Source organism: Xyrauchen texanus, chromosome 2 (genome assembly GCF_025860055.1).
Source record: "Xyrauchen texanus isolate HMW12.3.18 chromosome 2, RBS_HiC_50CHRs, whole genome shotgun sequence".
In the NCBI taxonomy this organism is placed as follows: Eukaryota; Metazoa; Chordata; class Actinopteri; order Cypriniformes; family Catostomidae; genus Xyrauchen; species Xyrauchen texanus.
The window spans coordinates 14,306,290-14,319,205 of NC_068277.1; the positions used below are offsets into that span (position 1 = coordinate 14,306,290).

At 36.2% G+C, this 12,916-nt stretch overlaps 1 protein-coding gene across 1 annotated transcript in view; it reads right to left on the minus strand.

Annotated features, from left to right (window-relative positions):
• LOC127658428 (ADAMTS-like protein 3) overlaps positions 1 to 12,916 on the minus strand; it is a 233,453-nt gene that overhangs the window by 187,744 nt on the left and 32,793 nt on the right. The window contains exon 3 of the mRNA XM_052147719.1: positions 12,419 to 12,538. Within this exon, the coding sequence (XP_052003679.1) occupies positions 12,419 to 12,538 (120 nt within the window). The remainder of the gene's footprint in view (positions 1 to 12,418; positions 12,539 to 12,916) is intronic.

The following is a 12,916-nucleotide window of genomic DNA, read 5'->3' on the forward strand; positions in this document are numbered from 1 at the left end:
GACCATAATATGATTTTGGTAACTAGGAAACTAACTAAGAAGAGGTTTAGCTCATTTGTTAAGAAATGTGAATTCTTTGGGATACCAAAGCATAAACAAGAACATTTTAAAGGTGCTATTCAGCAGATAGAATGGGATAATTTATTATTGGGTATTGATTATGAGGAAGATAGTGACATTTTTACAAAAAGATTAGGAAATATTATTACTGATTATACCTGTAAACTTAATCATAGAAAGAAAAAGAATATGGTCCCAAGGATAAATGTAGATATTCTGAATTTGATGAAAGATAGGGATCATGCTTTGAAAACCTCACTTAAAACTAAATTGAGTAGTGATAGATATCGATTTACTATGTTGAGGAACTCTGTGGTAAGGAAATTACAGAAAGCTAAGGCAGATTTTTTCCTTACTATGAGGCAATCCTAGAATTATTTGGAATCAGTTAAAAAAATTAACAGGCCAACAAAAGGAAGATAAGAAAATTCTAGAACTTAAAGTAAAAGGGAAATCAGTAAATAATCCAGTTGAGATGGTAGAGATTTTTAATCATCATTTTATTGATTCCGTTGAAACTATTACTCGTTGTTTTCCGCCTGCGTATACTAATGCCTGTCCAGTTACAACAGTGGAGCCTGCTTTTAGAATAAGGCCAGTTAGTGACTCTGATGTTATGAGAACAATTAGATCTCTTAAGTCATCTAGAGCAAAAGATAAATATGGTATGGATGTTGTTATGCTCAAAGAATCTAGTTTGACCCTAATTAAACCTATTAGTAAAGTTATTAATCTTTCAATTTCCCAGGAAAAATTCCCAAGTGCATGGAAGTCAGCGATTGTTGTTCCAATACTAAAAAGTGGAGACCCCTTTCTATTGATAATTATAGGCCAATTAGTATATTACCAACCTTTTCAAAAATTATGGAGAAACTAGTTGCAGAACAGATTAATAGTTACTTGAGTAGTAGTTCATTTTCAATGCATCCAATGCAGTTTGGTTTTAGAGCAAAATACTCAACGGAAACCGCAAATTGTTTTTTTATAGAAAATATTAAAACTCTATTAGATAAAGGTGGTGTAGTTGGAGTAGTGTTCCTAGATCTAAAGAAAGCCTTTGACACCATTAATCATGGAATCCTTATGTCTAAATTAGCTTGTTTTAATTTTTCAACACATACACTTAACTGGATAGAGTCATATCTATCAGATAGATTTCAATGTGTTAGACTACATAATCACATATCTAATGATTTAGGTATATCAACTGGTGTTCCGCAAGGATCTATCTTGGGTCCAGTGCTTTTTGCTATGTATATAAATGATTTTCATCTTTCATGCCCTGGCACTACTGTACAAATGTATGCAGACGATACAGTGATTTATATACATGGTAATAGTCTAACACAAGTTGCAAATGAACTTACGGATTCTATGGCTAATGTGTCGTCATGGCTAAAAGAAAATTGCTTGCAACTAAATGTGTCCAAAACAGTATGTATATTTTTATCTAAGTCTAACAGTATTAATAGGGAGCCTGATGTTTACGTGTCAGGGATGAGGCTGCAGGTAGTGCCACAATATAAATATCTGGGAATACTGATTGACTCTAAACTTACATTTAAAGCTCACGTAAAAAAGGTTTGTAAGCGGGTTAAGTTTAATCTCTATAATTTTAGGCTTACTAGAGATAACATGTCATTAGAAGCAGCTAAGATGTTTATGAATTCTATGGTTATTTCTCACATGACTTTCTGTTTAACCACCTGGTCTCAGGCGAGTTCAGTGACTCTAAAACCATTAGAGTCCTTATACAAACGTACACTTAAGGTCTTTGATAAGAATTCGGTATATTCTCATCATTGTCCAATACTGGAAAAATATAAACTCTTAAGTTGGGAAAACATGATTAAGTATGCTAATATATGCCTGATGTATAAAATTATTCATGGTTTGTCTTCTCCCCTCTTGGTCAGTTAGTTCAGTATTAGAACAACTGATTATCGCGTTACAAGAGGTGCATTAAGACAAGACTGTATCATACCGCTTAGACGAAGTAAATTTAGTCAGTCTGCTTTCTCTGTCAAAGCTGCACAAGAATGGAATAGTATTCCGACAACTATAAGAGATCTAGACACATATGCTTTACTTAGGGTTCAATTGAAAAATCGGTTAATCAGTACTCAGATTTGTCAACATTAGAATCTCATATCTGCTAGTCATCCTATTATTGTTTATATTTTGCTTGATTGTTTTTAATTGATCCAAAACTGTTTAAAAAGCTTTTTATGGTACTGTGTAATTATTAAAATTTCTATTATGTATTCTTAATTAATTTTTTCTTTAGGTTGACTTGTAACATTTTGTCCAGGGACTACGGATGAAAAATAGCCTTTGGCTAATTCTGGTACATTTACAGGAATGTTTTATTAATGTACAATGTCCCTGTCAAACTAAATAAAAAAATAAAAAATAAAAAAAAAGAATCAGGACCAAAAGTTCCTCTAATTCACAAATCATGATAGTCAGTTTGTGACAATCCAAGCAGGTGATTCAGCCCATTTAAACTGTCATTGCTGCTCGGCTGGATCCACACAAGTGCAACCTTAAAGCAAAAATGCTTCACGTGCACTATGAGTTAATGTCATATTCACTATGCACTGTATGTACAATGGGTTTGATTCTGCCTTTTGTAAAATAAAAAAATAAAAAAATTTGATTACTAATGCGCACATGCCATCCTGGACTGGTTGCTGGACTACTATGTGCACTGTTATTTCCTTCTTCCTAATATATTATCAGTTTCTTCATGTGCAAATAAATTACAAAACTTTTATGACTAGACAGAAATCAGATTAAACTGCTATCTACCATTAAAATACAATATAATTTTTTTAAGTTTTTTTTTACAAAGACAACATTTTGTGTAAAATTTAGTAAATATAGTGCTAAATAAGAGTTTCTTTTATTTTTTAGCAATTAAATTTTTATGTTATACTATATTAAATTGTGTGATATATCAGCATTGTATCGGACACCCTGCTCTCTGGATATCGGTATCGGCCATAAAAAAACACTTTCGGTTGACTACTACTGTCGATTTAACATGTTCATTTTGTGTGATTAATTATATGAAAAATAACGCATGAAAAAAAATTATACAATTTATCATGTCTCCTGACCGTAATTCGGGGCAATTCAATCAGTACTACCTGGTTTCTCCAGGGGGCAGTAAGCGAAACTCAAGCTGTATATGTAATGAGCAGCTTTTTCAGCGAACAAATGATACTTACCGACAGCAGACAGCACAAGATGAGAACATGTTCTTGTGTTCAAGCACAGTTTTATGGAGTTGAAATCCGAACTCAAGTTATGTTTTTCTAAGTTTCAAACTACGTTTAACTTGACCTTGAGACCTAAAAATGGTATGTTTATGACGTAACACATTCAAAGTGAGATGAAAGCATTCTTAAACAAGCCCTTATAATACTGTAAATATTGGACTGATTGATGAATTAAATTGCAAAGTGGATTGCTGTGAACGATTGGCTTATATTTAATAATATGGAGGGGAAAAAACTATACAGTATATTGAATTCTAAATGCATTCTAATGCATTTTAATTATCTGGATTTTATTTTTATAATATACTATATATATATATATATATATATATATATATATATATATATATATATATATATATATATATATATATATATATATATAAAATTTACTATTATTTACATTTAACTATTTTGAATTAATAATGAATCATTATATATTGAATTATTGTTATTTGAGGGCTTTCTCAGCAAATATTTATATATGCAATGAATTCTATTAATTGGTATGCCATGTCATTTATTTTTATTTACAAATTTTAATTGTAATTATCAGATGTTATTGAAGTAATGTCCCATATAATGCTGTAATTTCTGGAATCCACCTTATTCCACCCTTGTGTTATGCATCAAAAGGCTTAATCCTGGGATAACAAAACATCTCCCATGTAGTGTGCACCGACATCAAATGTCAAATATCAGGCATTAGACTTGTGTGCTTGTCAGACGTTCTTGAGGATTAGATAAATGTGACTCTATGCAACACTTTCGCTAAAATGCTCAGGGTAAGAGTAGATGTCCCATATAAATAAGAGAGTCCTGATTAGCATCCCAACCTTGCCTTTACCAGCATCCTCTTTGGCAAACGAACGTGAAAGTCGAGACAGGCATTCAGAGATGTGAATTTATTGAAACGGCACATTAAAAATAGATCAAGGGTGTCACTGAATAAAAAGGCGTTATGTGCATTAGCAGGCAAAGGGGTGATGAAATTTGTTTTTAGGTGTTGAAAAGAACTCAGGCTTTAATTAGAGACAGTTAGGAGCAGCTATCCATGCACACACACACACACATACACAAAAGTTGAGAGTAAGGTCTGTACCAAAGAAAAAGTGCTACGTAACCAAATGTTGCGTTTCCCTTTTTTTATGTTTTCAAAAGTTCATTATTGATTTGAAAATTACAAATAGGCAGTCAAAAGGAACATGTGAGTGTGGAGGGAGACTTCATTTGCATATACGTTTGCATTGTCCTTTGATCTGTATGTTCTTTTACAGACACGTACTAACAATAATAAAATATTAATCAAAATTATTTACTCTGGTTTTGTTAAACAAGTACAAATTTAACCTCTAGAAACTATTTTCTTGGTACCAACAGCTCTTACACTTGAAAAAAGGCACCGGACTGGCGGTTCTCTGCCATATCATACTAAATGATGAATACTGAGTTTTTGGACATCCTACTCATTGGCACATTGATCATTGCGTTCTGTGTAGCAAGGAACAAATCATATTAAGACACAGGGTTTGACTTAGAGTTACAGTAACTTATTTATGGAACTTTGACACACTAAATTGTAACAATGAAATCAAGCAAACAAGCTGGTTAAGAGTGAAGACTTATCTAGCTAAAGAGCGCAAGCACATATCACATTAGCCCCTTAGTATTGCCATAAGTGGCGCTATAGTAGGCATTATCTGTCTCCTTCTATGGTAAATTGTCACTCCCAGGAAAACTACTGTAATGGTGGAGCAACAGTTTGAAGGGAATCTCACTGATCATGAAAGTTAAAGCTAGTTAACTGTCAAATGTTCTAGCTACCCGAATAATAACATATTTGGTTAAATAGCTCAGACCTTCGAAGGCTTCTTTGAGTACTGAGGTTTGATACCACCATAGCAACACAAGATTTCTTCAAGTATGTGAAATGGGAATGTGCACATGCAATGGAATAGCCAAGCAATTGCATCTGCGTTTACATACTATTTAGCCTACGAGAACCCATACACAATGCCATAAGGAATTTTCAGGTTGAAAACACACAAATAATAGTGATAATAATAATAATACAAATATTTTTTATTTTAATGGATAGTAAGTGAGCAGTCTTTAAAATGTCAATATATCCAATACAACTTAAAGTATATAATTTCTTAATTAGTATTTTGTGTTGTTTAGCAGGTTTTTGCGCAGGTGGCTGGGACTGCCTCGAAGCCTGAGTAGCATTGCACTATATGGGCAGAACAACAAGCTGAAGCTTCCCATGAGCAGCCTGAGCGAGGAGTTCATGGTGACGCGGTCCAGGGAGGTCTTACAGTATCGGGATTCCAGTGATCCAAAGGTTGCCCAGGCTGGGATTGAGGTCAGGACAGGGCGGAAGTGGAGGGCTGCCGTGGCAGTGGACGACGCAGAGTCAAGGCTACGGCAAAGGGTGTTGGTGGGCTCAGTGGCACATGGGAGAGCTGGCCTGGGCAGCAGAAGAACTCCTCGCTATGACAAGGTAGAAGGGAAAGAGAGGAGGTCCCTGATCCTGGAGGAGGTGCGTGCAGGAGTTGAGGAGAAACGAGCTTGCCAGATGGCTGGGATGCGGCAACAGGGCCCTGGACAAGATGGGAGCCGAACAGTGGAGCGCAAAGTCACATGGACTGAGCTTTGGAAGGCTGAACCCTACAGGATAAAATTCCTGATCCAGGCGGTCTATGACGTGTTGCCAAGTCCATCCAACCTCTTCTCCTGGGGAAAGGTGGAGACACCAGCATGCCCCCTATGCCAGAGGAGAGGAACGTTGGAACACATCCTGAGCTGCTGTCCAAAAGCCCTGGGCGAAGGGCGTTACCGCTGGCGGCATGACCAGGTCCTAAAAGCCGTAGCGGATTCTATCTGCAGTGGAATTAGCCACAGCAAGAGCCTTCGCCCAGTGAAGACCACAGCCTTTGTCAGAGCTGGGGAGAAGTCAATACCAGCTGCCCGGGGCACCTCCTCTGGCCTGTTGGCATCGGCGTGCGACTGGGAGCTGGCAGTTGATCTGGGCAAGCAGCTGAAGTTCCCTGAAGCAGTTGCCATTACAACATTAAGGCCTGACATTGTGCTCACCTCAGAGGCCTCCAAGCAGGTGATTCTCTTAGAGTTAACAGTGCCTTGGGAGGACCGAATGGAGGAGGCCAACGAAAGAAAGAGGGCAAAGTACTCCCAGCTTGTGGAGGGTTGCCGGAGCAATGGGTGGCGGGCAATATGCCAACCTGTCGAAGTGGGATGTCGAGGGTTTGTGGGCCATTCCTTTGCAGGGCCTACAAAATGCTTGGCATCACAGGGGCGAAGTCATCGAAGGGCCATCAAGTTGGCCACTGATGCTGCAGAATTAGCATCAAGGTGGCTGTGGATCAGGAGAGGAGAGGCATGGCGTGTAGGGTAGTAGCGCCACCTGGACATAAGCTGGGACTTGATCACCCCGGCTGGGTCAGCCTAGGGGAGGGGTCTGATTGTTGAAAGACCGAAACCCCCGTGATCCTAGGTTACATCACTGATGATATGTCCAGGTGCACCAGACGGTGTATCAAAAACCTCCACTTAAAATATTTAAACATCCTTAAAATGACAAATGTACTTGAGAAGAATTTTTATTGATATATATATATATATATATATATATTCATTTATACATATTTATTCATATCACTTAACTGTTTGTATGGCAATGAGAAAATACTGCCAATTAAGTTAATGTTTGTATCACATGCATCTTAATTCACACGTAAGTGAGGGCTGTGTTAATGTCAATTAGAAGCACACTTAATTTATCAACATTTATGTTTCGATTATAAATGGGTCTGTTTAGATTGTTAATGGCTGTAAGCCATTAGAAAAAGCCATCATGAGCATAAACCTTAACGCTAGAACTAGGTTCATTTAAATAGTAATGTTGCTGTTGAATTTAGTAATGCGTTGTAAATATAACTATCAAATAATTATTTGTTTATTTGTTTCATTTTAGAAACATTTGGACACATCTTTAATGTATGAATTTCATTTGCATTAGATAGCAACAAATACAGAATATATCTGTACACTTTCTGAATCGCGACCATTGTTAAAGTGATGAAATACACCTGTGGTCTTCGGTTACTCTGCTAGGACACCAGTGTGAACCTGAGGGGAACTGACTTCATACATATTGTAGGCTACACTTGATGCCAAACACCTGTTCACCTAATATATATATATATATATACCACTCTACATCACACATTTAGGCCAACAATTAACATTATTTTACAGGTCAAGGACTATGGGCTCTATTTTCACTTCTATTGTATTTTAGGTGCAACAAGCGCTATGTCTTATTTTCGTGAGAGCACTAAAGCAAATTTTGTGCCTGGGCAACAATCAACTTGCCACGGCTGGGAGTAATACCAGTGATTGTGTCAGAAAGCACTTCACTTCTACCGGTCAATTTTGATTTGAAAAATGTAATTCATTTATTGAAACACGAAAAAATGAAACCAAAAATATTTCTAAATTCACTTCAAATGAAATTCAAATATAATTAAAATAATGAAGTGTTCAAAAAAATCATACTACTTCCAAACATTATCCAAACTCAAATCCAATTTCTTTCACCGGACCCTTTTGCAGTGTTTTAAAAATCACTCCATAACAACAGGTGGAAAATAACTAGTCAGAATTAAATCATAAATACAATTGTAAATATGCAAGGACAATAATAAATATAAACATAATAAAAATAATAATAAACGAAAAAATAAACCATGATCTCTAGAAAGTTTAACACAAATCTCATAATTTTTTGTTTCAACAAATGGCTTCAACAGCGATTGTAGGGACATAATTTGATGTTCTGTTCTTTCAGAATTTGTACATTAACTTTATTACCACCTGCTGGTAGAATCTCTAAACTGCAAATGCAGGAGTTAAGAGTCTTGAAACGTCTTATCGTGACATACTGCGCTTTACGCTACTTCATTTACATAAAATACACCCTGAGTTTGCGCTCATACACACACACTGTAGCGCAATCATTACTTCCCATGCCCACTTGCACTGGCATGAAAATTGCACTTAGAATTAGCGCTCTCACGATAATGGGATAAGACGTTTGGCATGGTCACACCACTTGACGCTGCACTTGGCAATATGATAAGGGTGGGTGAAAAACAGATCAAAATTTCAGTCCTTTTTTAATATAAATCTCAACTTTCACTTTCACATCTGAAAATCGCATGTGTGCCTGTTTAGTTTCACTTTCAGATGTAAAAGTGAAAGTGAAGATTTATAATAAAAAAGTACTTAAATATAAATTTGGGGGGTCTAATACTTATGGGTCATTGCACCTTGAATACATGAGAGTATAAACAACTTAATCATTATTTCCAAAAAGTTTTCAAACTCATTTTTCAAGATAAAACACATTTTATAAATATCATACATTTTTGAGTAAAAAATATCAAGACGTTTTCTCGGGGTTGCGCCACATGAACAAAATGCGCCTTTTCATAGAAAAATGTAAAAAAAAAAAATCAGATGTTTTTTTAAAACTTCATGCTCAGTCTTGAGGGTCTGAAGGGTTTGTTTTATGTTTTATGGTCAACATAAACAACAAAATAAATACCTACATGTTGGTTACACACAATGACTCATATTTATCATATTTTAAAACAGTTGTTTCACTGCTTATATTTTCAGAAATAACAATAAAAGATTATTCTGCACTAGTCATGCCAAAAAAAAAGTTTTCAGGAATTTCAGCTTTTAATGTGCCTTTGACATTTTTTTTTTTCCTGTCTCTGGGCACTACATGACATTTTTTACTTTAAGCCCCAGCAATTGACTTTAAACTCAGCAATTGATTCAACAGAAGATGTTTATTCAAATAAATTGCTTGTATTTGCTTGATAAAATAATGTTTTAACTAAAATGTGTCCTTAATATTTTGATTATGTTGTAAATGTTTTATAAAAGCAATGTGAATATGGTCACGGCTGAAGGGTTTTAAGGTATTGCGGTGCATTGACGTGACTATATTCACAAAACAACGGAGCATTTGGTTGCTTATTACTTAAATACCACATCCATCTGCTTTGTTCATTATTGTTCACTTCTGTGACAGCTAATATATGAGTTCTGTTATGCCATGTTGGGATTGAATTTCAGTGCATCACAGTACTCAGTACCATTTTCACCACACCGTAGACAATAAATATGGTACGTGGCACTGTCTTTCCCAAGCCTTTCCCTTTCAAAGCCAGAATTTCATATCCAATCACCTCTGCATGCCCCTTAACCCAAATTAATCAGCACACTCTGAACCCATCCATTTATAAATCTGTGCTTTCTGCCTGCACAGTGTCACATCTTTTCAAACGAAAACTTCTTTTAGAAAGGACTGGACTCATTGTGAGTGGAAACACTGGCACCAACATACTGCCCCGAGCCAGAATGCTCCAGCTGGCTAAACTCAAAGTCAAGTCTCGAGCAGGTAGTGAAAGACAAAAAAACTGATTAGATATTCTTTATGGGTCTCTGAGAGGAAAGCTGCTGCATACTATGAGCCTTTTCTGTCTGGCCAGAGAGATGCCCAGAGGGAATGTGTGTTTTAACTATAGTTTAAGCCCAGTGTTGGTAGGGGAATGCCCTTTATCTGTGGCTATATGCACAGGACTTAACAGTATCCACCATCCTCATGGCACGAGAAAGGCCGTATTGGAGAGAAATAGCATGCAGGCAGCGGCTTCAGGACCAGTGGTATTTTCCTTAGAAAGATGAGGCCTCTTCAGACAGGACGGCTTGGAACGTTACAGAAATATTCAAACTAGCCCATCTGTCACCAACAATCATGCCATGGTCAAAATCAGAAACATGAGATGACATTTTTCCCCATTCTGAGAGTTGATGTCAACATTAACTGAAGCTCCTGACCTGTATCTGCATGATTTTATGCACTGCCCTGCTGCAACACGATTGGCTGATTCGATTATCGCATGGATGATTGTTGGTGCCAGACGGGATGGCTGGCAATATTATATATTGCTTAAAGAAAATTACGCATATTTTAAGACTATTTGTTTTTGCATTGTGACATTATTTTCATGACAATTAAGCAATTTTATTTATGTTGAATTCGATTTTTTTCTTCAAATGATTTTGACCTGAAATAAGACCTGGACATGTTCTTGACAGATTTCGTGAGATTCAACCTTGTGGTCAAGGGCACATTAAGGACGTTTGGTGCACACACTGTACACTTTTATCAGAGTTTTAACAGCAGTGCATTAGCACCAGCCCATATGAGTAGAGATGCTTGGAAGTCTGTCATAACAACAGGATGCAGCATGTGTTTGCATGGTTGCTGTGCCACCAGCACATTCCAGTATTAAATCACAATAATAAAAGCCATCCAGCACAGAAATGCCAACAAGTCACAAACATAACAACTGGACTGGAAACAGACAGCAGTGCTGGACTGGAGCAATCCAAGGTTTCCATAACAGGCACCAAAACAGTTGAGTGGCAAAAAGAGCATCTGGGTTAATGGCTCCCAGGGGCAGATGTTCAAAAGAAAACAGTCAAGCAGAGCTTTATAATGCACATAAACTCTGGATGTACCTGGACTTTCCTGTTAGAGAGGGTTTAAAAAGACTGCCTGGCCTAAACTCCCCTTAAGCCAAAGAGCTGATCTGAAAGTCTCAACTGATCGTACCGAATGGAAATAATCCAACAGCCAAGTTCTAAAGAGTTTCTTAATAATAGCAGCTTACAGAGCACCTTTCAATAAAGGTTACAGTTTATTTTATTTTTTCTCAATTAGTATCTTCCAAGATGTGACAAATGATCAACAACAACATCGGCAGGTACTGTACTTCAATTTTCAATAACACAGTTCTGGCTCTGGATGCTGTTTTTTTCAGTAGTGTTCCAGTCATGCTTAAATACATGATACAGTAATACCTTCGATGCAAAACATGCATGTCATGCTTTTCATGTGTTGTACTTGCTATAGTTTACTTCCATGTTGTTACTTCATCAAATAGCAATGTCAAATGTAAATCGAGACAATCACTGAAACAACAGCACCACCTTGAGTAACAAAAAGCATGTATAATATGAATGTGTACTCGCATGTGGAATACTGATAATTCACAATAGTTGATAATCATTGTTGCACAGAAAATCAACTCGACATACTGTTTATTTGTATGAATTTAGTACTCATTTCTTGTGTAATAAACAAATAAATAGATATCCTGTGATAGTAAACTTATATAGATATTAAATAATAATCAAAATATAATTTATGGAAGTGCAAAAAAATTAAAATAAAACATGTTACATACCTAGGGTCTGTAATGACCTTATACTCTGGTACATAAACCATTGTGAAAGTTTTTGTTTGTTTGTTTGGTTGGTTTTATGTTTGTGTGTGTGTGTGTGTGAGGGGGGTTACAAGGAAAGGGTATTATTATGCTATAATTGTGGTATATGAGGACATTTCTAGTGTCCCCATAATTCAAATTACTTAAAAAAAAACATATTAAACAGTTTTGTTTATTTTTTTTATTTTTTATTAAAAAATTCAGAAAGTTTTTTGTGAGGGTTAGGTTTAGGGGTAGAGCTAGGTTAGGGTTAGGCGACAGAATCTATAGTTCATACTGTATCAAAATAATTATGTCCATGGAGAGTCCTCATAAGAATAGCCGCACCAACATTTCGTGGGGTTGGCGTTCCACGCAGGGTTCTGTATATGTAGAGTGTTCAAAATCAGACACTTGAGAGGTTCTATTTTAGTTAAGATGCTGCCTTAGAAGGTAGTTGCCAAAGCAGTCTGACAGCAAGGCAGCTCACTAGGTTTCAGAGCCTAGATGTCTCACAATATTTTGCTCAGTAAGTGTCAAATTATATTGAAAGTTGATGAACCATGATCATAGAGAGCCACAGTTGGAAAAATATGAAATTATATCACCACATCAGGAAGTCACAAAATGACTCCGGTTTAATAATCACCCAGCTTGATATTTTTAGGGAAGTGTCAGTGTGAATTTTAGGGAAATGTCTCTGACCTGGTCATCAAAGCGATAGGTAAGATACTGCTCTCCTGTTGTGTCTTCCAGAAAACTTCCTTGTGGAGAAAGTGCAAATTCGGGCAGAAAATAAGCACTCTCCGTCTGGCTCGCTACCCCCTGTAAAACAAGGCCAAAGCACCCACATTAAACCTATGCAAATACTGTGTTTAAGTTTGTATCATTTTCAGAGGATTGCCTGTAAAATGTTGTTTGATTACACCTTGTATACACAAGGTGTAATCAAACATCAAGTTCACACCTAAAGCACATAAAAAAATGTTGACTTAAAATAAAAGAATTTAAATAATTAAAAAAAAAGTAACAATAATTAATAATATAAATTCTGAGGGAAAAATGGCAATAATTAGAACACAATTTCTGCCGATGTTCCAGAACCGTTATGGAACTGTAAGTTGAGAAGTTCAACTTCCAGTACTTAAGTCAAGTCATTTTTATTTGTATAGCACTTTTACAATACACTAGGGCTGAAACAAT